Source organism: Struthio camelus, chromosome 2 (assembly GCF_040807025.1).
Source record: "Struthio camelus isolate bStrCam1 chromosome 2, bStrCam1.hap1, whole genome shotgun sequence".
Classification (NCBI taxonomy): domain Eukaryota; kingdom Metazoa; phylum Chordata; class Aves; order Struthioniformes; family Struthionidae; genus Struthio; species Struthio camelus.
In genome coordinates, this window is record NC_090943.1 from 49316907 (window position 1) to 49344786 (window position 27880).

At 38.8% G+C, this 27880-nt stretch overlaps 2 protein-coding genes across 11 annotated transcripts in view; one reads left to right on the forward strand and one right to left on the reverse strand.

Moving 5' to 3' along the window:
• Positions 1-31: 31 nt before the first annotated feature.
• On the reverse strand, positions 32-10002 carry ASTE1 (asteroid homolog 1). Its single transcript, XM_009687963.2, has 4 exons — positions 8569-10002; positions 6301-6511; positions 5145-5325; positions 32-4855 (listed from the first exon to the last, which is right to left on the reverse strand). The coding sequence occupies exons 1-4, from the start codon at positions 9895-9897 to the stop codon at positions 4564-4566; spliced, it is 2013 nt and encodes a 670-aa protein (XP_009686258.2). The 5' UTR covers positions 9898-10002; the 3' UTR covers positions 32-4563.
• Positions 10000-27880, forward strand: part of NEK11 (NIMA related kinase 11) — a 117293-nt gene continuing 99412 nt past the window's right edge. For 4 of the 10 annotated variants that reach the window (XM_009687855.2, XM_068935599.1, XM_009687858.2 and 1 more), the window contains exon 1: positions 13702-14017. In XM_009687855.2, coding sequence (XP_009686150.1) covers positions 13848-14017 — 170 coding nt within the window. In that variant the 5' untranslated portion in view covers positions 13702-13847. Of the gene's footprint in view, positions 10230-12807; positions 12853-13701; positions 14018-27880 lie in introns of those variants that run through there. The other 6 variants (XM_068935595.1, XM_068935596.1, XM_068935598.1 and 3 more) reach the window with 6 other exon arrangements.

Sequence of the window (27880 nt, forward strand, 5' to 3'; positions counted from 1 at the left end):
AGCTTACAAATGCTAGATCACTTGAGCAGTAATAAGCCAGACTTATTGGAGTATTTTGTAGTATATGAATTAAAAAATGAATGCACTAATTCTCACTCAAATGGCACAAAATCCCATTCCTCTTTGAGCAGCTTACATTTCTTTTTGCCTCTCCTGTTCTTTCTTTCTTCCCCATCACAAAACAGTGTATTGTTACAGTGTAACTTACAGAATGACCTTTTGGGGCTAAAAACATTATAGCGGAGTCTTGTCTTGATATGATAAAAATAATTTTAATATATGAATAATGTCTGACTACTCTGGTATTCACTAATGAGAAACAATGTCTTCCTCAGCACAGACTTGCAGCTATTGCAGAATATTTGAGAGCTGATTAATAAATGGTCTAGTATTCTTCAGATACCAGTAGAGACTGATAGTGAAAACTGACAATACATCCTGAAGAATCTTTGAACCAACTTGACTTTTGGCGAAGCGTAGCAGCTATACCTTTCACATGAGAATATCAGCAAGAGATTAAGTCTTACCTGTGGGATTTGATTAGTTTGTGCTCTGCAGGTGTCTTGGAGCCCTGGAAATCCAGACATAGGAGTACCAGAATGTTTTGTTAGCTTTCAAGTGTTATTCCCTAGTCTTTAAAGAAAACTTATGACATACCACTTCCTTATAGCACAAGGCTCAGTTTCTGAATGAGGTATGTCAGTCTAGAGAAGAAAAAATTTCAGTCCCTTAACAATTAATGCTGCCTTCTTGAAGAGTGAATTTAATTGATTGGAATTCGCTTTAAATACATCAAACTTTGCTATGTTTTCCAGTGGAAGATGAAAAAATAACATTACTGTTTTAGCTTAATCTTATTATTTGTATTATAGACCTGCTGAACCTGTGATAGAAGAATGCTTGGACCAGGTGTCTATAAATTGGGCTGTTGCTTTTTTGGTTCCATTCTTGACCACCAAAAAGCAAGTTTGAGAGACTTTTTCAGAGCAATTGTGAATCAATAGTGGGATATTTTCACAAAAAAATTTAGAGGAATTTCTTGTGGGGTGAAAATAAGCCACAGTTGAGGAGTTCAGTTGTTTCTATGAAAGCACGGAATAAAGAACATCTCAGTTTTAACAAAAAATGATGCTTTTACTATTTCTCCCAATTAAGATTGGCTCTAAACCTATCATGGCTCTAAAAAATATAGTGCATTTGATTTAAATCCTGAATGATATCCCTAGAATCAGTAATTCTCTTCACTAAATAAGATCCGTACATGGCTCTGTACTTCCAGGAGGTATATTTCATTTTAGTGGGAACAAAGAACTGCTGAATTCTACATTGAGGACAAATTTCCCATAGAGTAATTTTTAATCATCTAGTCAGCAATCCAAAGTATTCTCAAAATGCCATGTGATCATAACAGCCTTTCTTATCTGAAAGCAGAAGATTTGAGCTTATCCCAGTCTTTAGAGCTAATTCAAAATACTGCTTTTCATCAAGTCTCAAGAATTAATCTTAGGTTCTTCAGCGCTTTGCCAATAAGGGATTCAGAGGAAAATTAAGAAATCTCTCCTGACATGAATCACAAAGAGGAATCAAGCATGTTTGTATTATTATGTTGAAGATTTATTTTAAAGGGTACAATTTATATTGGTAATAAAAACCATAGAAAATGACAAGTTTGGTAAAATACTGTAAAATGAAACAATACATTGGATCACCATGGATCAAAGGAAGGTTTCGTTTGATTAAGCATTTAAGTTTTAGTCATTAAAACGAGAACTTAAATTTAACCTTTTTCAATTTTGTTTAGAAAACAGCTGATGGAAATGTGACTTTGCAAACTGCTGCAAATAAATATTTAGAAATGCTCTAGGTATGAAATTCCAGTAACTTGCTATATGATTATGGGCACCATCTGCTGGTGGTTTAATAAATAACACCGTTTTGTACTTGAAGAAATGTTAAATGTTACCATCTCAAATTGTATCTGAAAAATAATTCTCCCATAAATTTAATAGATGTTATAAATCTCTTCATTTCTTATTAAATAGATTAGGGCAGTATTAACTCAGTTGTATGATATCAGAGACCATTCCTCTAATTTACAACATCTAATGTGAATTGTTATTTCATATGGAAAACCCTTCTTCCGCAGCCTATTGTGATAAGCCTAAAGAAAGTGAGGGTTGTTTTCACCTGGGTTTACAGATAGATAGCTCTTTGTACTGCATGCTTTTTTTCAAAGTGTTTTATAGATTATTGGCTTGGGGGGGGTTTTCCCCAAGATTAGAACTTCTGAATTTTGAGCAAGAGTCTGCTTGTTAGTGTTTCACACATCTTGTCTAAAACCTTAACTCTGTTAAATTATGACTGAACGACAGGCAAATTGTCATGTTTCTTGCCCCTTCGACATGTGTACTACACTCTTGATTGCCCTACAAAATTTACAACGCTCCAGGCCTGACTTTACAACTAGGCCTGATATTTAAGTAGTACTGTTGAGGTTCTCAATCAGGAACATCACAGTTGTTAGTGACTAGTACTCTGAAAGACTTCCTCCTTGATCAGATTTCTTAAAATTACTGTAAAGTATCTTACTTGCCTTGCTGGTGGATCATTTTCAATAGCTTTTTTATGCATCCTTCTGTGTGGAATAAGTAGCACTTATCACTAAAACTTAGTAATGTCTCAGTGATAGAGTTATCTGCTAGTCCTTACCACTTTCTTGGACAAGACTTTAGTTTTACAATGGAAGCCTCTGCATCACTGAACAGAATAAGTATAGCTGCAATATCCTTTGGGAAAGCAAATCTTGTGTCACTTGCTAATTGCTAGCACAAGACCATGACATTAGAGAAACTTTCTACTTGATTCTTGTTGTTTGGGAAATTCCATCGATTTTCCTCATTGCCTGAAATACTTTGCATCACAAAAAATGTCATTCGTACAAGCGCTCCCAGCTACACTCTGCAGAGGCACACATTGCCTTGGTTATTGCAGGTGCTTAATTTTATTTTTAATGTGTCAATTTTTGATAGTTTTAGATGTGACAAAACTACTTAAGTAACAGTAGCTGGCAGCTGCAAGACCAGTTAGCCTGGAGGGTAGACGGTCATTTGTGACTTGTTTCCTTCTCTCATCTTTAGAAGCAAAGGTCAAGCACTCTTCTGGTGGTACCAGAATTGGAGTGTTAAAGTACATTGTTTAAATGAGCAGATGCAAGCATCGCAGGTACAGATGACCTCTTCTCCACAAAGTGCGATGACTGAAACAAAACTAAGGAAACACACCTTTTAAGTGTTAGTTGGTCAGAACTTGAATTCTTTTCCACAGTCTGTCAGGCCTGCTTAAGAGAAGAAATGCTCTAGCTGGAAGGCATTTATATTAGTGTGAGGATAGGAGAGAGTTCATTTAGTTTTCTTCATTTCACTTTAAGTGAGAGACATACAGTTGACAAGAAGCAAGACTGAAAACAGAACAAGATGATGCAGAAATCAAGCCTAAATTCTGGTAAGGAATGGGCAAAATTTTATTGATTGAAGGTGGAAATGCTGATTTTCCTGAGCCTAAGAAACAGTATATTAATTCTTCAGGAGGAAAAAAAAAAATAATACTTTTTAAAAATTTCATATATGGAAGACACAGGGGAGAAACATCAATTTTTTTTTTTAAAGTGTTAATATAAATTGACTAGTTTTGTTGAAAAGTTAGCTAATATGAAATACCGAGATATGCTGATGAAGTAGGATTTTTAATATAATTTTTTTCAGTGTTGCTATGATAATAGTGTGCGTTTGCCAAGTAATTAAAAGTTCAGACACAGGTGCAAGTCAAAACAGATCTGTAATTTTAGTATAGCCAGAGAAAGGAGGCTAACGTGAATGACAAGTTTGCTAATGGCTGAAGGTTGTACACAGCTACTCTAGATTACCAAACTTGCTATAACTTGCTACCATGTGATAGCTTTGTGAATGTATGTAAGCCCTTACTGTCCTGATTTAAATACACCAAAAGGAAGAAAAAAATTTGTCCCTGAGTTCAGTACCTAAAATACTGAAAGCCCAAAATATAGTCCATTTTCACTAACTGAAGTTAGCTGTCCCTGAAAATGCGATGTCAAATGTCATAAAGACTGATTCTACCTTGTATTTAAATTTGTCAATTTCCATTTTAGTCTGATTACTGTAATGTATGACATATAGCATAGATAACTCTTCCTCAAACACTAGTTTAACAATTAGGTTTTTTTCAATGTTAGAAGTGTTTGAGGAGTTGGAGGAATAGCCAACTGTAAGCGTGCAAGGAGAAAAAAGAATTCCTCCAAAACAGTCCAGATTTGAAAATGCCAAACTTTACTCTCATATTTGCAATTGGATTTTGATACTGTATATAAACTTTTTAAAGGTATCTTTGTCATAAGCACCTTAGTTTAAAAAAAATAAAAGCCTGAAGAATAATTGTTGATACAGATTAATCAAGGACATCTCTGAAACAGCCAAGCAAATTCCAATGTAGCCACAGTAATATATTTTTTCCATCTGTATGGCATTAAAAATTATTCCATGAATACTTTCAGTCATCCACTCTGAGTGATGCAAACCTATTAACATCACATAAACGCTGAGTTTCTGGTATAGCGCACCTGCTGGCCTTTGTCTTATTACATGCTTTCTTCTTTCTGCAGGACTCAGATTTGGTCTTGGTCTTTTTCTGAAAGAAGTCTGGAGGTACGGTCGACTTCACTGTATTTAACAAATCCTGATAAAGTTGAGTCATTTTTGGAGATAAACTAAATACATCATCTGCTGAAGGTGTTGATTTAAGCTCTTGACACAGTCTGTGCACAAGGGTCCCACTGTAAAGCCTGCCCAAATGAAGGGGAAAATCCTCATTTAGAATTATAACTCAATAGCAGGTAACAGAAGCATGCTGCTAAGAGAACAAACACACATTTAAGCTACATATGATACTTGGCAGTGGACTTCTAAGGAATACCTATTCTACTCTATTCTTCTGTATTTTCATTATCTTTAAAGAAAGGGATCCAAATGTAGCAAAATTGGCCCAGGGAGCTTACAACCCAGAAAGTAAACAACATGTGATGCATTTCATCAGGAGCATGTGTGGAAAGCAGATCTCTGAAACATACTTACCTGGTTAAGTCTGGCTCGGAGAGAGGAGAGGAGAGTAGCTGGTTGAGATAAAAACACATCTGCAGACAGCACTGCCACTGGCAAAAAGAGTGTGCAGCATCTAAATCAAAGTCTGTATTTTGTAATTTCTTCTCCTTTGGAAATTGGTTAGATGCAATGCTGTCATCTTCAAAATTTAAAACTGTGGGATAGATATTATAGATATGGATAGATAAATGACATAACTGAAACAAATTCTGCAGTGAATATGAAAGTATCTACAATCTATAGTGTTTATAAACCTTGAACACTAATAGTTTTATTTCACGAAGCATAAAGAATAATGCGTTTTTAAGTGTCTGAAATTTGAGACATGAAATTGAGTAAAAGTTCAAGCATCTATTCCATGAGAAACTCGAATTGTGAAATCAGCAATGCTGTTTGCTAGGTAAGTTGTTATACTAATCTGTGTGCGAGTGGATCAATTTGAAAAAAGATTCACATCTCATTCCAACCTACTTAGAAGCAAGTGGCAACCGTGTCTATTCGGCTTTTAGAGTTTAGAAACTAAAGAAAAAAAAATAACCTCGGTATGCATAATCTCTTTGTCATCAAATCATGGATTCCTTCTGAAGGAAATGCTAACATGTGTTCTTACTTCTAATAACTGTAAACATTACTGAAAGTACTAAGTACTCACAGAAATTGTTTCACTTTCAAATTCTCTCAGTGCACCGGTTAGTAAAGGCTGCCTGCACAAGTTAATGCATTTTTAAGTACAGATGATTTTAGAAAAACTCTCCTGAAAGAAAAAATTCATCTATCAGAGAATGTGTAACTGGAATTATTCTGTTTTGATGCATGAATACATTAAGTTTGTAAAAAATAGGTTCAAAAATGCAAAATACTTTTTTTTGTACAAAAACCACTTACAAATACAAACTAATATCACTGTTTCACCTATTTAGTCTGTTTAGTGTGTTAAACTGCTGGATAGCACTGCTTCTCTGCTCTGTATCAATGGAAAAAATGTGATGCCTCAGGACAGAGTGTAAATCAATGCTACTTCATCTGATTTTGGACAATTGATTAAGAACAAATGAGAAAAAAAACAAGAATTAAGGTGTAGATTTTCATAGTAGTTGAACATCTAAAACTGTATTCTTTGGAGACATACCTGGATCATTTGTTGTTCTGTTCAATTCCCCAGATACCATCATTAGAAGTAAAGCCTTTAATTGATGCAGTTTTACTTTTGGTTCTGAACTGCGCGTCCAGTAACAGGTTACAGCAACAGGGAGCTGTAAGTGACTGGGGACAGATTCTAGGATACTCATTTGCACTCCTAGAGTCTCCAGCAAAAGCATCAGACGACATGACCTGGGCACCTGTAAACAAACAAAAATTTGGGAACAGAAAAATAAAGGGAACAGATTTTATTTGCTGTGAGCAAGTTCTTGCTATTTCCAAAATGCAAATGAACTTTACTTAAACTAGCCAATGCTTCACATTTTCCATAAAAATATGGTTTAGTAAGTTGCCTAGATACTCTGAACAGGACATACTTTTGAAATACTACTTCACGTTTAAAAACAATACAGCTAATTTGGGGGGAGAAGGGTAAAGCAGATTTTTACAAATGCCTGAGGTAACAGATTTTAAGAGGTTTCAGAGTCCCCTTCAAAATCAGGTGACTTAACTGACATGCCTGTGTAAAAACTGACCTGCTTGGAAAACCTAGTAACCATGATGTATTATAGTCACCTTGATATGACAAATGAATATGTATAATTTCATTACATGCCTTTTAGAAGTTACTTGTACTTTGAGTTGTAATGCTTATGCCTATTTTTGATGTGTTCAGAACACATTCAGCTGTAATGACAATGAAATCTTCCATGTGAAGCTTGCATTTATTTTCACTTGTAATGTATGAACTCATAGCACACGTGTAGAAACAAAGAAGGCTGTATACCCTCTTTGTGCTTTTTCACTTTTAAAAGATATCAGTATAGTTTTAAACTTTGTCTGTAGGTAGACAGAGCATTTAGCAAGATAACAGCAGCCTGTTCAATTGCGTCTAGCCTGCTTTGTCGGTCTGGATTAGTACAGCTTTGCCTATTGTTAGGCAGCACATGTATGGCAGAACACAAACTGAAAGCAGTTTTGCCTGGAAGAGTTTAACATTTTAAATGCAAGATAACATCTCTTGTAACCTTTTTTTGAATTGGTAATTCCCATATGTTTAATTAGAAAAGTTCTTATAATAGCAAAACTTGGAAGATCAATACAATGCATGCATACCAAGAGCAAAGTAAGATGCCATTAATGTTTTTTAAAATCCAAAAACTTAAGAGTTTGAAAAGTTAACTGTCTGTATATTGTTTATTTGAACTAACAACAAACCCATGTAAAATGATCTGAATGCAGGCCTTTGGATCCATAGCTCTCTCTAGCAGTTAACGGTCATAGTAGTGGCAGACTAGTATCCTGTATGAAATAGGCACCAGCAGGTGATAAGAACTGTAATCAGAATAAGGTACCAATTACACACAACACTGCCAACACAGATGTGCTACAGCTGATCTGAAAGCCAGAACAGATAGAGGGGAGGACTTAAACATGCAATATTAGAAGACACAGATTGTAGTTCCTGATATTTCATAAACGACTGCATACAGAACTTCAATTACACGTCTTTCAGAATGGGAGATGCTTCCCATTCGCAGAAGTCTCATGAAGTCTTAGTCATTACAAGTTAAATACATGGAATTGCCAATGGAAAGCTAATGCTTACCAAGAATTGCTAATGGTAGAACTAATCTAGCGCACTTTTCCTTTCAAGTTGTTTTTCAGGTGCTATTCTGTCTGGCAAGCAGCAGCATCTGCTAGCCAGAAGCATACAGCAGATAGCACTTCTGTAGTCTAGGCAGTTGGAAGTTTCACAGATGGAAAAAATGGTGATTTAAAAAAAAAAAAAACAAAAAGCATGTGCAGAATATTGTTTTGAAGCTGTTTACATTCAGGTAAGCCATGAATAAGTTTCACAGTGTGGAAATGCACTTTTCTATATTTCACAAAACTATTGAGTTATTTCCTAAAATGATAAAAGCAAGTATTAGTTTTAACAGACTACATAAGGATGAAAGAGTAGATACAGTAGAAAATGTAGGCAATTACTGGCTTTTCCCATAATTTGTCTTGGTATACTCAGGAAAAAAAAAAAAAAAAGAATAAAAATGAAAGCTATGTAGCTCCTACGTATTACAGGACAAGCTCAGAAGCCTTTAAGTACCTCAGTATTGAGTATACACTTATTGTGGGAGTTGTCAGTGAGACAGTTTAGTGCAGGAATCTCATTTAGGGATCAGTTTGTAAGCACGAGTCCTATTTGTTGTCACTCAGAAAATATTATTAACCATGGTCTGCTGTGACAACCCTTTACCTCCATTAACTTGTCCAAAGGAAAATGATCATCACAAAAATCTGTGGGTGGGCTTGCTGCTTGAACAAGTGTTTTTTTAAGTGTCTTTTGGATTCTGTCAAATTCACATACAACTGGCAACTTGTTGATCTGCTTACTTGGAGAAGCAGCTTCAGTAGCGTGAGATAGTTTCAGAAGCAGTCCATAGATAACCTGCCGAATGGGCAAAGCTGTGCTATGTGCGCTGGCTCTCTGCATGTTCTCCACCTGAACATGGAGGAAGGTACTCCTTAAAATCAGGGCATCACTGATAAATGGGGACAGCTCACCTTTTGCCAAAGCATCCAGTACCCACTGTGGTAAGTCCGATTCCCTGGCCGCCTGAGATTCGTACTTTCCATGCTGAAAAAAGTCCTCGAGATTCACATCAGAGGGTGTATAGCCCTCCATTGAAGCGTGCAGGAGCGCCCTTATTTCTTCTCTCTGGTGTTTCTTAAGATATTTCAGTACGTTGTCTATAGCCTCCGTTGGCTCAGCGAAACGAGAGAGCCAGTTCAGCAGTCCCTGAATGCGGACGTGCCTCCTCCCCTTCCGGCCGCAGCACCCAGCTGGCAACTGCACCTTGCTGAAGAAAATCTCAAGAGCCGGCAGATTCACGTAGTCGTTCCCATTCATGACGGCAAAGAGCGGCAGCAAAGTTTTGTTCAGCTGACCGAAGTGGCTGCAGAATCTTTCCGAAGAGAAGCACCTCGCCGGGATATAGCAGCCCAGCGCGTCGTCGCCGCTGCAAACGCTCTGCCACTGGAAGTGGCTCAGGGGGCAGTAGCCGGCTCTCAGGTCAAAGATGCAGAAGTCGCTGTCCAGCGTCAGGACGGGGCAGCCCCAGCGGTTAGCCAGGGCGGCGATCTCGCGGTCCGCCTCGGCGAAGCACTGCGCCAGGGGCACGCCGAGCCGCCGCACCGCCTGCACGAAGGCCTCGCGGGCCAGCAGCGGCAGCAGCCCCCCCCCGCCGCCGCCGCCGCCGCCGCCGCGGGACAGCCCGTGCGCCGCCCGCAGGCGCTCGGCGGCGCGGCCCCGCAGCGTGGCCAGCTTCCCGTCGGCGGCGTCGCGCCCGCCGTCCAGCACCACGCAGGGGGCGACGCTGCAGGCCCGCAGGCTGCCGAAGAAGGCGCCCACCGCCGCCGCGAAGGGGCCGTAGTCGCCGCCGCGGCGGACGTCGGCGCCGCAGGCGAAGAAGAGCCGGTGGTAGAGGCTGCTCCCGTCGATGACCAGCTTGGTGCGCCGCACCCGCAGGGCCGCCAGGAACCCGCCGTGCTCCTCCACGAAGCCCGTCAGCCCCGGGACGCCCATGGCGGCCGCTTCCGGCCTCGCCGGAAGTGGCGCGCAGTGACGGCCGTAGCCATCCAATCAAGGCTTCTCCTCAGCTGCGGGGGGAGGAGGTCCGTGGTCAGCGCGCATGCGCGGCGTCTCCTAGCGACGGAGACGCAAACACGGGCTGAGGGGCGCAGAGCCGCCTGGTCGCCGGGCAGGGCCGCGGCCGCCGCGGAGCCGGCCGCCTCCCCGCACACCCCAGTTTTGGCCCCTTTTTGGCTCTAGGGGCTGTAGACCGGGCGAGGTAGGAGGCTGTGGAGGAAAAGGCCGCCGGCGGCTTCTCCCCTCTGTCCCCGGCTGGCGGCGCTGAGGTGGGGCGCCCGCCCCGCCGCGACGGCAGCCCCAGCGGGGCCCGGTGCGGGGGGACCCTGGGGAGACCCCGGGCCGGTGCTGTGGGGCAAACCCACCTCGTATGCGTGTGTGTGTGTGTGCCTGCCCGCCCGCCTCCAGGCTCTCAGAGAGTGAATTTTGAGTCTTGTAGGGTCCGTTAATAAGAAGGTAACAGTATCTGAGGAGGTCTTGATTCCCTGAATGGGTCCGTGATACTAATTAGGTCCTTTGGGAAGGAGAAGGATAAGGGCAGTTGAGTATATCTGACCTTGTTTTGCCACCACCTGCGAGCTCCTTTGCTGCGCGTGTCAATAATAAAGTCTTACTCTTGCTCTGGTAGCAGGCAAAATCTGAGCTAGCTGAGACAATGCTACTTTAGACTTGGTTGGACCTATGAATACGTTATAGAAAATAACCTTGGAGTTAGTGTTCAAGAGTTGATTTTGTTTAAACTTTATGGAGAGGGAGGGAAGCTAGGAGGATTACCCCTATTAGTTTTTATTTCAAAAAGAGGAGGAATGTTAAATATTTTGAGATGTTTAAATGAGCAGGCCAGTGAAGTCATTGGTGGTGGGGGGGAAGGATTCAAGAAAGCATAGGTGGAGGAGATCTGGAGTTTAAATGTAAAAACTCTGGAATTGTTACTGCAAGTGGGGGATGAACGGTAATTGATGTACCAGAGGGATTCTTAAGGAGTAAAAAGAAAATCTGAAAGAACTGGAAAAAGGCTTTGATCAGCAAAGAAAGGTTCATCTTGGAAGTAAGGAAGCGTAGGGACACATTAATTATTGTGGAAGAAAGCTGAAAGTTACCTAAAGGAAATTAAAAACAGTATCTTCCCTTCTGATGTGAATGCAAGAGACATCAAGGGAAGAAGTGGAGGTGTGCTGTACATGTGTAGTTGGAACCGTGAGAACCTAAACAATAACTTTCCTTTAGCTTGCAATAGTAAGGAGGAGGGTGACCTAACTGTAGCCAGGGAAGAAGGGGGGGAAAAAAAAGTGAAAGCAATATAATTCTATTACTCTGGCCTCAGCAGTGTGCAAGGCTGCAGAGTGGGATTTGACTGGAAAAAAGGAAAATGAAGAAAATGTACTGTGGGATTACCGAAGCATTGTCAGGCTGAGCAGACAAGAGTTTTTGAAGAGGGGGGTCTTAACAGTTTGGGTTTTTTGTTTGTTTGTTTGTATTTGAGTTATCTGTAGTCATCCTGAACTTTAATGAAGCAACTGATGTACTGCTGCATGGGAAATGGTTATTCAGTTAAAGGAGGAGATTGGTACAACAATGTCAAGGAAGGTTGGGCTGAAAGGCTAGAATGAGGTGGGAGAGGCTACTAGTTATTATACTTCTTGAAAAATCAACTACTTCTGCAACTGAATCAGACTCTAGGGTCTATTGACTGTCATGGGATATTTCTTTCGAAATATAATGGCTCAGCACTCCAGCCCTTGTCCATACCATTAAAACTTGCCTGTGATGCTGCTGCAGTCACTGGCTCCTGCCTACAATGCTACTCAGCAGTAGATGCCAAAGCAGTTTACAAAATGATATTGTTACCCTTGTTGTAGATAGGGAGAAACTGAAGCATAGAAAGAGGAGGGTGAGAGACAGAGCTGGAAATCAAGCACAACAATGAGTCTCAGTAGGGGACTCTAAAGTGTGATAGTATAGTGTAACAGATTGTGGCCCTCTTGTAGGGGTCAGGTAAATACCTAAATCAGAAGGTAACTAGTGATAGCAACTCTTACCTGGAAAAAAGTAACAGAGACAGCTCAGCAGTTTTTGTTAAGTGTAAATATTTCAAAAAGTTATGTATTTTAAAACTAGTCTATCTGGAATTTATGAAGGCATACACAGGCATCCATAAAACATAGACTTCCTTGGAGAACAATAATTGAAAAATATATAAACTTTCTACAATGGGCAGTGTAACATTTTATGGATTTTTTTTTCCGGTCAACCTCAGCGTGGTCCGTTTATGCTTTCTAAGACAGAATGAGAGTTACAGAAGCAGTAAGCCATTTTCTAGCTCACATTTTTTGCTTACCATTTACATTTCAAATTTTTCTCTCTCAAGAAGAGTACAGAAACAAAATCTCATGAGTCTGTCTTTGTTTAAGAAATGTACATAATTTGTATTATTGTTAAGATGGCTTGTAGTAATTAAAATTTGGCTATGCTTCATAATACAGTGGCACTGCCAAGTCAAGCCCATTGGCACGGTGCCAGCAGCTCAGCAGATGGGTGTTAAGATAGGTTCATGTACACAGTGTTGTGGTTATAAAATACAGAATCATAATCTTCATTAGGGCTCTGTAATTGTTAGGAAGTGAAGACTATGACTTATAGCCAGCAGTAATGCAGATTTTAAAATCAAGCATTTTTCGTTTTCCTCTTTCAAAGCAATAAAAAGTCATTTTTGTGTGCTTGCATTGGCATTGATATGCCATGCTGCGCAAATGCAGTGTGGTAACCTTGCACTGCCACAGGCAATACCTATAGTAATAATAGGTGCACTGATCATAGGATCTTATAATACCTTTATTTGTTCCAAAGGGTCCTGAAGCACAAAGAATGCACACAGCATCATGAGAAGGCAAGGTAATGAAAGCAATTCCGTTTTTCATGTGCAATGAAACACCTACCCTTTGCCCTTTGTAATGAGAAAGATGAAGGAAACAAACTCATTTTAAAGCTGTATTCGATTACTGAAAGCTGTGGAAGCACTAGAGGTTTGCCTTTGTGCTCCCTGTGTTTGAAGAATTAGGACCTCAGTTAAAGAATTGCAAATCAAAACTGATCAAGAAAAGTTATTATAGCAAAGGAGCAAGGAGGGTGGAAGAAGTAGGGTTTTTGAAAGCCTTGTAGGCTTGTTAGTAGTCAGGAGGCTCTAATTTTCAGCAGATGCTAGTGGTGAATCACACAGAAGCGATGAGACCAGCACTGGCATACAGATGTGAGGAAAAACCGTTGGTGAAATTGGGGAGGCAAGTGAAAGAGCAGGAGAGAACAGCTTTGTAGATATTGATGGAAATGAACTCAAAGTATGGATGGAGATTATGCTTCAATAAACATAGGAATCACTTGACCTACTGCTGAAACGCGGATATTTTTAGTGTCAGATACTGTAGTGGTATAAAGACAGAATGCAAAGAAAAGTGCTGTGTGTGGCGCAACTGTGAGGTGAAATACAGGTATAGTTGTCCCCATTCTTGCAAAAAACACCCAAACTTTTAAATAAATGAATGTATAAATGCCTGTCTTTCATATCCCCCATCCTGTTCTTTCAGTGAATTAATTTAGTATTGATTTAGAGGAGGATTGCCTATACCACATCTTCATTATCTGGATTTTCTCTTTCAAGTCTACTGCCCACAATTTAATAGCTAATGTTTCCACTTCAGTTTGTGTTTTACTGTAAGTCAACCCTTTTAAGTGCTGTAGCAGGATTAGATGAGCGTTTTAGTAAGAGTAGTACATTCAGTCAACTCCATTTTTTTCTGTTTCATGTGTTTCCTGTGAACGTCCTTGGAAGAGTAAGAGGATTTGAAAGCTATGTTCTGGAGAAACTTGCATAGTATCTGTTGCACAGAACAATGCTGAAATTTCAAGAAACTGCTAAGCATGTCACTGTTGCCAGATCTAATTCTGCTTGCTCAGATGCTACGTATGCAAGAAGATATGCAATTCAGAGGAAACTCGGCAATGGAAGCTTTGGAAGCGTTTATCTGGTTTTTGACAAGAAAGCAAAACAAGGAGAAGAATTGTAAGTAAGCACTTCAAATATTTTAAATTAAAAATGTTTGGGCCGTATTTTTTACATTGTAGATGTTTTCTTTGTATTAATTTATGTTTTGTTTCTCAGTTTGATGTTATCCTGCAGGCGTAACAAATACATTGTTTAACTTTAGTGATGGTGTTAAACAGGACCAGGCTTTATGCTGACTCACGTTCCAACTGAATCTGGTTTTCTTTGACATATTTTATCAGATCAGTCTGTCTGAGGGTGCCTCTATCTAAATGCTTTTAATTTACTATGCAGGACAAAATGGAGGTAGGTAGAAAATCTATGAGCATTAGTGACGTACCTCTCCAAAGCTATGTAATAAGTAATTAAAACAGTAAAAATATATCTGAGTTACCCATTCCCCATTGTCGTACCTTGGTCGAGTTCATAACGTAACGTGTATGTTGTGAAAGGGACCCTTGTGCTGACTCAGAACAGAGGTACTTTTCATCACTATCCTGGCAAGAAGCAGGGCAAAGGTATATGCTGGTTTTTAAAAATTTGCTATTCTTTATTTTATTGAAGACTTACAGGTTTATGATTGTAGACTATAATTTATAATTATGTAAAGATATAATTGTAACATATAATATGTAATATATACTGTATGTGTACTTTAATTGTATAATTTATAGCTGTGTTTAAAATGTATAATTAAACTGTGCTCTTTGAGTTTTGTTCTGAACGCTAACTAAGATGCTGGATGTATGCTTTCCAATCTGTGTTCATTTAACTTCATGATCGTGACATTTTTGCTTAAAAATGTGGAGAAAGAGAATCCCTCATCTAATTGAGTACAACCACTGCACTATAATGCTCTGTCCAATTATACAGGCCTGTTAAAGTATTCAAACTTTAAAAGTGAGCATGAAAATGTCAGAATTTCTGAATGTCTTTTAATGGACTTTCCTCTTCATTTGAGTCATTTTCTTATTTGCTCTAGATAAGTTTGTTTTAGCACCTTATTGGATGCTTTCAAGGATCAGTTCTGTGCCAGTATAAGGACTCAGACTGTTGACAGGATCTCGAAAGAAACTCTGCTGAACTAACAGTTTTTTACAATTAAGTAGTATAATTGAAGCATGAGACATAATAATTAAAGGAAGTCTTCCAGTAAATGTATTCCTTTTGATATATCCCTATGTGATAGCAGTTTTTTTTAAATTGACAACGAATTTTGATTTTGTGCCTGCCTGAATTTGGACAGGTCTCATCAGTTCAGTTTTGTGTGCCTCAGTTTTGCCATTTATAGTAATGCATTCTTGGCAATAATGCCTTAATAAATGTGCAGCCAATACATGATTCTCTTGCTTATTTTCTTTCTGTATCAATTTACCGTTCTCAGCTCTTTGAATTAGGATTAGAGGCCAGTAATCTTCTAGCTTTTTCTAGTTTTTCCTGTGTCAGCTTATACAATTCTTGCATCTCTCCAAATCTTAGCTACAGTTTGCTACAGAAATGTCATTTAATGCAAAACTTTGATTAAAAAAATGAAGAAAATATTTTGCGTTTCCTTTTTATATTAGCATCATTTATCATACAAATGAGAGGTAGGAGCTACCTGAGCTTATAGGACTCTGGAGGCCCTAAGAATGAGTTCAATAACAGCAGATTTCAGAAGAACACTGAAAAGTGTATCTTCAGTTTTGGTATTTTTCACTGTAGCTCAAGCTGCCAAACCCCCAAGATGAGCAATATATGTTTTGCCTTTAAGTAAGTATCTCTATTTTTTTCTTTAGAATTTTATTTAAGAAATCTAATTTGCAGTGACTTTATTTTCAAGAAGCATTCACTGCCTGCAGCATTTCATGCCTGTCTTTTGTTAGGGATGAGACTGAACGCGTCCCTTAACATCCTCAGGACAGAGGCTGAGTATCAGTGCGCATATTCTTTTTCTTTTGTTTCATTAGCCTCTTTCTTGTGATTACAACAATATTTAACAAGCCAAAATGTTTTTATTATAATGTTCTGTAGTTTCTCGTTACACCACTTGGGGGTACTTGGGTATCACAAATATTTCCCTCCATTCCTGCTGAACTTGAAATGTAGATTGAAGAGTGGATTCCTCTAAATTTCTGGCATTTAGATTTGTAACTGATTTAAAAAAAAAAAAAAAAAAAAAAAAAAAAGCCCAGGTGAACATGAAAGCTCAAGCAGCATTTCAAGATAGAAGAAAATGTCTACACTCTATTTAATGATATTGATTTTGTAAGGTGGTGAAATGTACTAAAAAGGCACTTTGTTAACACTACTTTCAAATAAGAAAAGACTCCTTTACAGAATGGTACTGGTTACTGCATCCCTTACATTTCCCTTCTCACTCTTTAAAAAAATCTTAATAGAGCTCTGTAAGCATTTTGGCAGATAATAGAAATTGAGATGTTTAGGTCCTAAATTACCTCAGCAGAATTAGAATTCTATTGTTACTGCTTCAGAGATGATCCAGAACATGCTGAGATAAATGTTAAGTACAGCAGTCATAGATCCAGTCAGATGGTTTCCTGAAAATCATCTAGCCATCCCATGTAATAGTCTGAAGCACTGTGAAAGAGCATGAAACTAAACCATCAGAACATAAATTCCCAAGCAGTGAAAATCTTAGATAATGATACAGAAGCTGTTCAGGAATTTATTTTTCAATTTTCTATTAGTTTAATACCCACAGAATGAGTTATCCCAGAGATTTACAGTGCTTATCATGTAACTTCATGTGTGGTCTGCATAGCTTTTGCATGATTCTAAAAATAGTTTTTGGGCATGCCTTATGCTTCTTCTTTATCCCTAAAGGATCCTAGATATTGTGAAGGAAGTATTACATGCACAGTTGCTTCTATCTGGGAGGGAGAGAGAGTGATGATCTGAGGCATACCTCAAGTCAACAGACTTATTGCATATAGAAGCTGTCTACTTAGAGTTATTCAGGCCAGTAATACCTACCTCCTATAGAAATGCATGCCAGCTTCTTGCTTCTGTTCTAGTAAAATTTAATAAAGCTTTTCAAGTACACTGTATTTTAGGAGGCTGCTAAAATTCCTACTATTGAGTTGAAATAGCTCAATATATTTTCTGGTGAATTGCAATACTCATCTGGAATTTTGCTAATATTAATAAAGATGCATACCTCAACAACTTCAGGTTTTTTCTAGGGTTCTGGAAATAGGTAGCCCTGTCTATTCTAAGTATCCCAAGATATTTCTTTTGATTATTAGTATTTACTCATTGTAATGATAATAGTGGTTATTATGAGTGGATACAAATGTCTGAGTAGAAAAAGAGCCTCCGTCCCTCTGCTATGTTAGTTTAGTTAATGCAGAACAACAGAATGTAGACCCAAGAGTTTGGGCAGAGTTAGTCCTCCAGGAATGGAAGCGCTGTGTTGGTGCTGGTCTTCTCATTTGCTGCCACTTCTGCAGGCTTTCTTGCCTGCAAAAGGATATTTCTGCCCCTGAGCTGGCTTCCTCTTTTGCTACCAGACCACCCAGAGAGAAGCGTGGGTTGCTTCAGAGCTAATGTCAGCTGCTCTTCCCAGCTCTCTTTTACCATCAAGCAGAAGAGATAAGAGAGCCCTGCGGGGGGGGGGGGGTGGAGTGGGGGGGAGGCAGACCTGAACTGGCTTTAGCTGAGGCAGCTGCTGGGGGTGAGGAAGGGGCTGCTGAGCAGGCCTGAGAAATGCTGCTGTGCGGCGGTTGTGCACTGCTGCTGCCGCCTCCTGCTGCCTTTTGCAAGCCTGCTCCTTGGCTGGCCCTGCAGTTCCTCTGGGCCGGGTTATGGGCTGGGGGAGCAGAGCTCTCCCTTTCAGGACTGACAGCTGCGGTAACTGTGGCTCAGTGCCCCCATCAGTTGATGATGTGTAAAATCTTTTGGTGAGCGTTGTAGGCTGTGGAGATCCCAGATAACCCCACATACCCGGCCGTGCAAGGCCACTGGATAATTGTATGGAGGCTACAGCCAGGACTACCTGTAAGCTAGAGAGGAAAAGATAGTTTTAACAGTTACTTTATTTGGTGGGACATCATTTTAATGCAAGTAGCACATGCATTTGGAGGAGCAAATGTTAGATTTTCTATCTGTTTTGTCTTTCTTTGTGAAACAGCAGTATGTATTGCTGTTATTTGGATTAGAGTAGCACTGGTAACTCTCAGCCACGACAATATTGTGCTTGGTGCTGCAAAAACCCAGCACAGAAAGATAGTACCTACTGCAAAGACCTTATAGACAAAAGTCAGGAAGGGAGATTTCATGCCTGGAAACGATGAAACAGTAGTAGTGAGGTTGAAAGGCTACAGATGTGTCATAACCACTCTCTAAGTGTTAATAAGTTTTATAGCTATTGCACCGCAGGAAAGTTTTAAAAATGATTTTGTAGGGGAATTAAGAGAGCCTGCATAAATGAGTAAACGTGGAAGGAAATTCAAATCAAAAATCAAGTTTGGATTATGGGCTGATGTGTCCAGCAGAATAGTTTCTGTTCTGATAGAGAAATTAAAATGTTAGGTGGACAGAGTGGAGACTGAGAATGGTTTGAGCTTGAAATGCTGGCTAGTCCTTCTCGACAGGAGGAGATAAACTTAAGCTAGAGAACACTCCAGAGTAGCAGTATAAAAATATCGCAATTTGTATTTGCAGATAAGAGATGTTGGGGATAAAGTGAAAAATAGGGGAAGGTGGGGAGCAAGGATGGACTGTACTGGTACATTTAAAAAAAAAATTGTCAGGAAGGTGAGATTCTTTCAGAAAGTAGTGAAAGAGTAATTTGAGAGACAAGCGGTTAGTCAGGAGAGGGCAACATTATTAGAAGCCAAGAAAGGAGGACAAGATCTGTGATAAAAATGTCTAAAGAGGCTGCAGAAAATCAGTGAAGGGGCTAGCTAGAAACTTTGGCAAAAACAATTTTACTCAATGCAAAGGGCTATTTTCAATTTGGAAGAGTTTAGAAAAGTGCAGAACTTAAAAAGCAGTTGTAAACGTCGAGGACATAAAGGAAAAAAGAGGGAAAATGAAGGCAAGTGCTGAAAGGTGAGTCTTTAGAGATGAGGAAGACATAAGCAAACTTGTAAGAGGAAAGAGGAAGAAGACAAGCAGACAGGGAAAAGGGGAAAGTGAGGATAAGGAAGATCAGAAGGTCAAATGGAAGTTCTTGGAGAAGCGGAGTTGTTGGAGATGGCCAAGCGAAAAATTTGATATCTCTGACAGAGGAGAAAGAGAAGATGGTACTAGGAGGGGGAAGAGAAAAATGAGTCAAGCTTGGGACAAGAAGGTGGTCATGGTGGGAGAGAGAACTGGGATATCTGCCTGTAAAAGAGGAAGAGAAGTTGATGAATCTTAAAAGAAAGTAGGTCATATTTTGTTTCCTACTCAGAGTTCATATTTTTTTAAAGCAAGCTGTCTATTGAGACTTGTATCTGTAGAAGTGAGAAAGAATCTGACTATCAACATTTTTCCTTTTACTCCTGAAAAGTTAAATATACCATTGAATGTGCTTCTGATCTATATTTCCACAATATTGCCATAAAAGATTCTGTACTGCATGTTTTGCTTTGAACAAACTCTAGCAGTGAGCCAGCCTTTGATCTCATTCCAACACCTGTATCCAATAGCTTGCCCAGTGAAATTATTTACATCTCCTGGTTTAGATATTCAAGTCCAGCAATAAAATTTAAACAATACATGCAGTTAACAGTAATGGTTTCATAAAACAGTACATAATGCTGTGTAGCTCCTCTCCTGAGAAAAATAGAAGCAAGCAGTGCTTGATCAGAGCGGATCACATCAAATTTGCAATTTACTTAAAAGAGGTTGACAGAAAAAGTTTATGAGCCCATGTGGAAAGGTTTCTCTCCTGCTGTTTCTGTAGGCAGTCAAAGTCAGAGAATGGTACTCAGTGGGACTGAAAAAAAGAAGCGCAAGAAAAATCTTAATGTTGAAGAATCTACTGTAGAATTCACATTGGGATATGAATTAGTGTTGAGGTAAGGATGAAAAATAACAGACGACATTGGCAATACCGTTCTCACCTTGAGTATTTAATTCAATGGCAGGTGCAGTTCCACAATTGCGCTGAGTATGACCTTGCTGTCATGTATAGTCCTTTTCACTGGGGTCCTTTATTGTATGACTTCTTAACCAGTGTACCGGAAATTGTGGAAAACGAAGCCTCACGTTCAGAACGCTATTAGGAACAGAGTGTAATCAGGTAACCTGCATGTAGTTCTGCATGGCTTGGCTCAGAGGCAACAGAGGAAACTAGGGCTTCCATTTGAAAAACTGTAAAAGCTTGAGCTGCACAGTGTTAGGATTATTTGTACATTTTAAAATCAAAATAGGTATAGGACAATATTGTTACTTACAAACTGTGCTTAGGAAATGAAGTCAAGTGCTGTACAGTTGATGTATCGGTAATTGCAATTTATAATTACAAAGTATGTTCTTAGTTTCTTCTCTCCCATCCATCGCTTATTTCTTCTGATGTAGAATTTACCAGCTATTTATCCGTAGCTCCTTAGTATCTGAGATTTCTAGGTGAACTCCTGTTTTGTGTATAGATAGGCTCAGGTTAGATGACTTTCTGAGATTACACTAGATCAGAGACATCCAACATGATAGGGACATCACATGCTGTATAAGTAATAAGAATATAAAGTATTATCAGTGCAATAGTGCGTGTAGGCCTCATACTGTATGCCACTCTTAAGTGTTGTGTTGTATGACTCATTTCTTACATATTGCATTAAATTTGTATACTTTTTTTTTTGTAGTTTTTGTATTCACAGTCTGAAGTATTTTCTATAATTTTACCGTCTGTTTTATTTGGTGACTCTGAAAACCCTTTTCATTTCAGTTTTGCCTTCCACTCTGTCTTGACTAGAAAATTACATATTGCTGTAAACGGCTACCAGTTATAGCCGTAGCTTAACAACTGCATGTCTAAGCCAGGAAAATTCCCTAATCATACAACACATTTTCTAATGTTAATGAACTCCATTTTCCCTTAGAAAATTCTAGTTATGTGCAGGCCAGATGAGTTTTCCTGTTTCCTCAAATGTGCTGTCATGAAAAGATCTGTGCTCGTTTAAGCTCACTGAGCAATCACTTCTCTGCCTGTATTGCTAGTGTTTATTTTTTTCCAAGGTATATTATCCATAGAGGATAAAGCCAAACCTGTGATTCGTATTCTGGAGCAACGTGGTGCCCCGATGGAGTTCTTTCAGCCTGGCCATTAAACTTCAGAATTCCACTTAACTTCGTTCTGAAACAACTGGTTTGTGTAGACATGATAAATAACTTTGCCGAGTTTCATAATCATTTCCTAAAAAGAAAATTGAAGTTTCTGTTTGTAGATTTATGGCTAGGGCAAGTAACTTTTATCTTCCTCGTTTGTGTAGAAAGTTATGCAATTTGCTGTCCATGTCCTACAGGAGCTGTTGATCCTGTTGGATGCTTCTGACCAAGTATGACAGAGAGATATCTCAAATACAGCAGTCCCTACAACTTGTGTGAAATTAGGCAGCTGAATAGAGAACAAAATTAATTATTTCTCATAAAGAGAAAGGCTGGAAGCTGAGACACTATGTTCTGTACTAGACAATCCATACAGGAGAGACACCATCTATATACTCCAGCTCTAGGAGAAACAGTGGTCAGAATTTGCATCATCTTAGATACCAGCATCAGTTAAGCACAAGAGATGTGTTCATAGGAAAGGAAGCTCCTTAGCTCAGGATGGCTTGTTTTGTATTTTATTTGATATTTCCTCCGTTAGATGTTTGCAAGTCTTCTGTTTTTGAGCCATGTACTGTTTATCCACTAAAAGTTAAGATTGCACTGCTTAATATTGACACTGCCTTTTCATTCTAGTGAACCCTAAAATGAGCTTTGGTAAATCTTTATTTCAAATTGCAAACTGATTCAGCTAATATGTAGCTGGTCTCTAAATAAGGATTGCATGCGTTCACAAATATTTGCTGAGTTCTTAATCTTTTCCAGGGTTTGAATTGAATTTAGACATGATAGGTGGGTATGCAAATCACTGGTTGCCCATTAGTGAAGTTTCACATATTTTTTAGAAGCTCCAGATTTTTGTTTAAGAAAGAAGAAAAAAAAATCTAGCTTTAATTTGGGTAAAAATGACTTCTGTATGTATTTTTGTTTGGTGGCTCTTCTTCTTTCATAGAATTTGCAGCAATAATGGATTTGTAGATAAGTGTCTGTTTTTTCTTTACATTTATTTAATTTAATGTTATAAATACACTAGCTAGGGACAAACAGTGCTGCTCAGTCTTTTCTAGACCCATTATGGAATACTGTCTATTAAGAATGATTCTTTGCATGCATGTAGCACCTCTTTCATTTTGGGACCTGAAAACACTTTTCAGAGCTGTGAAATATTTTTACCCAATTTGTGAATGGGCAAGAAACAGAGACTTTAAGTAGTTTGCCTGTGTTCGTATGGCAAGGGTGATAGGCCTGGAAAATAACCAGGCCACTACTTAAGAGATTATTCATTGTTATCTTTAATCTTGCTAAATATTAGCACAATCTTTAACAACACTGTAAATGCTCTGTGCTCCTTTAGAGCAGTGTAATGCAGGGGTCAGTTCTACAGTTTGGAAATAGGCTGTCTGTGTGTGGCAGAAAGGAAGCCTGGCTTCCTGTAGATTTGCATCCTGTGTCCCTTCATCCTACCACAATAAGCCCAGTTCTTTCACCATGTATTTTATGACCACATTCTTTTTTTCTGCAATGTCTTCAGTTTTCTTCTATTTCCTCTAAGCATAGCTCCAACTTCTTCCTTCCCTCTAGCATCCCTCCAATATATGTCTTTCCTCCCTGCATCCCCTAATTAGTGGCTAGACAGGTCAAGCTGTGGTGTTCCCTGAGTACATGCACAGATGAGATGATTAGTATATGTACATTGATGATTTGGCAGCTCAGACAGTAAATAAGTTTTGAGATTGAGGGGCTACTAATCTAGGTCTCTTGCACTTCCTACTTAGCTCATTAAACAGTGTCATCTTAAAATCCTTGAGATTGCTACCTTTCTGACAAATTTGGCTGAAATTGGCCAGTAGATCCATACGTTGAGTAGTGTTTGTTAGACAAACAATTCTTTCCTTGGTAGACAAGGTTAACAAATGAGGGACAATTGGTAAAGTTTCAAAAGGTGATTGGACAATTGCACTATGGATTCTTCTGCAGTTTTCTAGTGTGTTTGATATTTAATATTTACTTTCAGTTCTTTGCCGACATGTAATATGTAAATGCTTTGAAGCTTATTTGATCTTATTTGATAGGACTGACTTGAGTTTCCGATATGTGAATACAACACTAGTTTCATTGGCAGTTACAAATGAAGTTTATTTAGCAGCTCAGGAGTTATCAAGTCAGTGCTGTTTATAGAACTCTACCATTTCATTGCTCTGCTCAAATCTGATCTTTTCTTTGATGTGAAAGACAAGAAAGGCATTTCAATATTGCATCTAAAATAGTTGATGTGAATTTTTTAAACAAAATGTTAGTATGACTTTAAATGTACTGGTGCATTCAGAAAACATTGACTTTGAATTTACATCACGTATTGTAAATTGACATCAGATTTACAAATCATCTCTTCAAAGTGCAGGACATCTGCAATTTCTTTTCTCTCTCAGATTCTGGAATTGCCTAAGATTTTCCAGATGTGCATCTAAATAGCTGAGGAGTTTGCTTTTTTGTTGGCAATCAGAAACTTGTTTCCTGACCTACCCAAAATCAATTATATATCTGACACATTAAAAAAGTAGCAGGATTGTATCAGCATTTAAACAGCAAACATGGTAATATTCCTGCAGTCACTTCTATTCCTGTCTCCCCGGGTAGTTTATCAGTTAATTATAACAGGTAATTATGGTTAAAGACAGTATCTCTTTCTAGCTACTGTTTCTGTTCAACAGCAGTCTTGAAGGACAGTGCTATCACTTATAGATAATGAATGTCCTAATTGTTGTGCAAAGTGAAGCTCTGGGTTAAGTTACCCGTAATTCATAACCACGCATAGGCCGGCAGCTGAAGTACACAGTAGGCAATAGGGACTTCTGGTTCATAAATATTCAAAAGGTACTTATACGTCCCCTTGGTGGAAAGGACATGCTGAGAAGCGCTAAACTCGCAGAACCACTTCTGCATGTGGTAATTGTGGGGTGTCAGCTCAACTCCTGCGTCTGCCTTGCATTATACCATTAATCTAGGCTCATGCTATGATTCCTTGGAAACTGGGTGCTTAGCTGAATAATTTATCACATGACTTTCAATTATTTATGACTTCTTACTACAAATGAAATAAATGTTAAAGGTGGAAGAGTTTTGTGATTTATAAATATCCAGGAGTCAATCAGCAGATTGCTGTATCGTTAAATCCCAGTGCTTGCTGCCTGTTTGCTTCTCTGAAGGCATTCCAAGGGAACGCTAGTTTGAAACTGAATTGATTAAAACAGTAACAAATGATTCCCTGCCAGTTGCCCGTGCTCGTTCATCCAATTGTGCTGTCTGCCTTTTTTCTTCTCCCTCATTTAGTCCTGAAAATAAAAATTAGAAATTAAAACTAGAATGCTTCAGGTCATTTTAGGTTTTTGAACAAATATTCTTATCTCCTTGGAAACTGTAGGACATTGCTGATTGCTGCTTCTTTTTCAATAAGCTTTTCCCGGCGAACTGTCGTTTGCTTGTTTCAGTGAGGTGAACCTCTGCCACTTCAGGTAGAGCTCAGGTTACTATTATATCAGCTGAGCTACCATAACTGTTCATGTGCACAGTCTTTCTTGGCCCCAAATGTGAGATAATGTGACACAGAACACTAACAGAGAATTCTTGCTGATTTAGCTGGAGTAATTTAAGAAGTTAGCCTCCATAATCTTTGCATTTCAGTGGTTAAACATGGCTTTCAAGTTCTATGAACGATGTGCTGGGAGCCAAGACCTAAATGAGGGAGCCAAGTTCTTACCGAAAACTCTGTAACCATGACTGAAGTTCTTGTGTTTTCATTTAAGAATGCAAGCAGATGTTGCCTGGGAGTCAAAGAGTAAATGTTTTGTTTCGTTGTTGATACAGAGTTACAGCTATGACTGAAATTGTTTCAGATCATTTCCAGTTCAGGCCAATATTGGTTAAGAGATTGATTTGATAACCAGTTTGATAACTGATTGGTTTGCTTGTTCAAAGCAATTCTCATGAGAAGCTGTATATGAGAAGCAGCTAAAGGTGGAACAGTTCAAATGACAAAGTTGGGCCCATAAATCAGGACTTTAAGTGGGAAGATACTTTAGTCTGTATCTCCTGCAATCTTTTTAGTGTCCAGCACTTCCTGAAGGCCAGCATAGCACTGTAAGGCTCCTCTCCAACCTCCCCTACGTTAAAGACCTGCAGAACTACTTTTCGATGGGAATGTGACAGTACCGAAGTACAGCAACGTACAGCTAGAGAGGATGGAGGTTAATACTTAGAGCCCAGTAGGGCTCCACGTTCCTCTCTCCCAGAAAACTACACTTACATGCAGCTACTGGAGAGTTATGGAAAGGCACACATGCACACATCTTCACAGAGAGGTACCCTGATAAAAATTGATAAACTAGAACAGCATACTTTTGACAGTTACAACACACAGGTGTCCAAGACATGGTCCATGTCCCACAGAAACAATTTATTTAGAGCTCTGTATAGGAAAGTTCAGAAATTTGTTGTGCTGGATAAGTCTCTAGCGGGGTTTGCAGGACAGCTTGGCATTAGAGCATAGACAGGACAATTGACCCTGCGTACGCTGGTGAGGGATTTAGCTATTAGGAGCTACCAAGAGGCTGCCAGCCTTTGTGCAAGCAATTCCTTTGTAAAATTTTGAGGGCGCTCATTTTTAAAAAGTATATAGCCTGATACTCTGTATGGGTTCTATGAAATCAGAAGGTGAGCACTAGATCATCTTGGGGCCTTTCATTCAGCTTGCATGATGTAGATCCTGTGAAAATCCTGTGCAGCAAGGTCTGGTATAACTTTTAATTCTGTTGAGCCATCTTTTTGAGTTTTGAGGTTACTGTATTTTTTACTCCTTTTTAGTGCACCTTTCTTTGATTGAGGAGCAAACTTTTTGTTTTTTAGCAGAGTTTGTCCATTTGACTGTGGTGCAATCTAATTGGGTCTCTAACTGATGTGAATGGGAGGCAAAGTGCCTTAAAGATAAAAATTACTTAAGTTTCCTCTAAATCTCATCCTCCAAGAGCTGAGCTCCCCGAGCTCCTTGCTGCAGCCCCCACCTGGTTGTGATGATCTGGGCAGGCAATGGGTGGAGCTGATGGTTGTGTTCATTCTTTTTTGTAATGTTTAAAAGTATTATTTTCAATATTGGGTAGAGAATTATGCTTAAGGCATTTCTAGCGAATTATTGGTTCTTTGAGACATGCAGCAGCAACAGAGTTTAATGATTTTGTAATTAAGCAAATGCCTTGAGATCACCTATGTCTTTTTTTTTTTGTTGAAACTGTTATTTAATTTTATTCATTTGTAAGATAATTTTAGTAAGAAAACGGAGGAGTATAGTGTTATTACTTTAGGTCAAACTGTAACCACCTGCATGAAAGATATTGTATATTTTTGCAATATTTGAATATGCCAGGTATATGTTGTTGCAGTTTGCCCTTGTTGGCAAGGTGTGTTTTCTTTTAACTCTGCATCAAGGATATTGTACTCTTTCATGCAGAAGTAGCCTTCCGGCTCTTTGCTGTGTTCAGTAAATTGCAATGAGAAAATTGCTGCAGTGAGTGGAATAAATTCTCGATTTGCTGGACTATCAGTGTATTTTTCTTTCCCTTTTTCTGTTATATGGCTGTTCTTATATGACACAGCTACATTAGTGAACATAATTCCTAGGTCACTGCTTCTCTTGCATGTGTGGTATGCCCTTCATGTGTTCTAAAATAACTTTTCAATGTTGCTGGCTGGTTACTTTGTTTCTGATTTGCTCATATTTCACTGGATTCTAAGACCACAGCATCATACCCAGGAAGGCTAGAAAGTATACAAAAACTTGTATCTGACAACAGAGGTTATACACAATTAATTTCCTCTGTATTGCTTGATTCCCTTAGCCTTTGGTTGTAGACTTGTAGTAATGTGCTTTTGTACAGCTGTAAGCTGTGCTTTTCTCTCTCACGCGTTTGCATGCTTCTTTTTGGTACTATAGATAAATTAATGTGTATCAGAAATAAACACTGAAAGAGATGCCTGCTTGAAAGAGATGTAGGAAGAGGGAGCTTTCCTATCAAAATTGAAGCAAATTAGTATTTAAATTGTTTATGGGAATTGGTTTCACAGAAGAGACAATACTGTTGACATTAAGTATACTTGCAACATTTAAAGGAACATAATTCTACTTACGAATATACCTATATTCAGGAAAGAGCCAATAATGTTTTACATTAGGAATGTTTTAGTCTGAATTCCTCTGGGATGCATTCTTCCAGGGTTTACTTAATGTATCTGATTTTCCATTGGAACTTTCTGTTCTTCAAAATTGTCTGTGTTTTCTGTAATTTGATGCATGTAGATCAGATAATAGGTGGATTCTTGAAATTTCTAATTTCAGACTAATTTCTGTATTGCTAGACGAGTGAGATCCTTTTTGGCAGATGCTGCAGCCCAAGACTGCAAGCTGAAGAAATGTAACATGGCAATTGCAGGGTGTTTAATCAAGTAATAATGCTTGAAAACAACTAATGCTGCATTCAGGCTTTATTTCTCTAACGATATATCTTTTCTTCTGTAAGGGAATATTAATTAGCAGAGAGCATTTAATACTGAAATGTATCAAGCCTGTACAATGAA

Excerpts from the sequence above, each read along its gene's own strand:
- ASTE1 (XM_009687963.2), bottom strand. The coding sequence starts at position 9,897 with ATGGGCGTCCCGGGGCTGACGGGCTTCGTGGAGGAGCACGGCGGGTTC. Across the intron at positions 6,512-8,568 it reads CTTTGGACAAGTTAATGGAG|GTGCCCAGGTCATGTCGTCT; the intron begins GTAAAGGGTTGT and ends GTTTGTTTACAG. Across the intron at positions 4,856-5,144 it reads TCCGAGCCAGACTTAACCAG|GCTTTACAGTGGGACCCTTG; the intron begins GTAAGTATGTTT and ends TCATTTGGGCAG.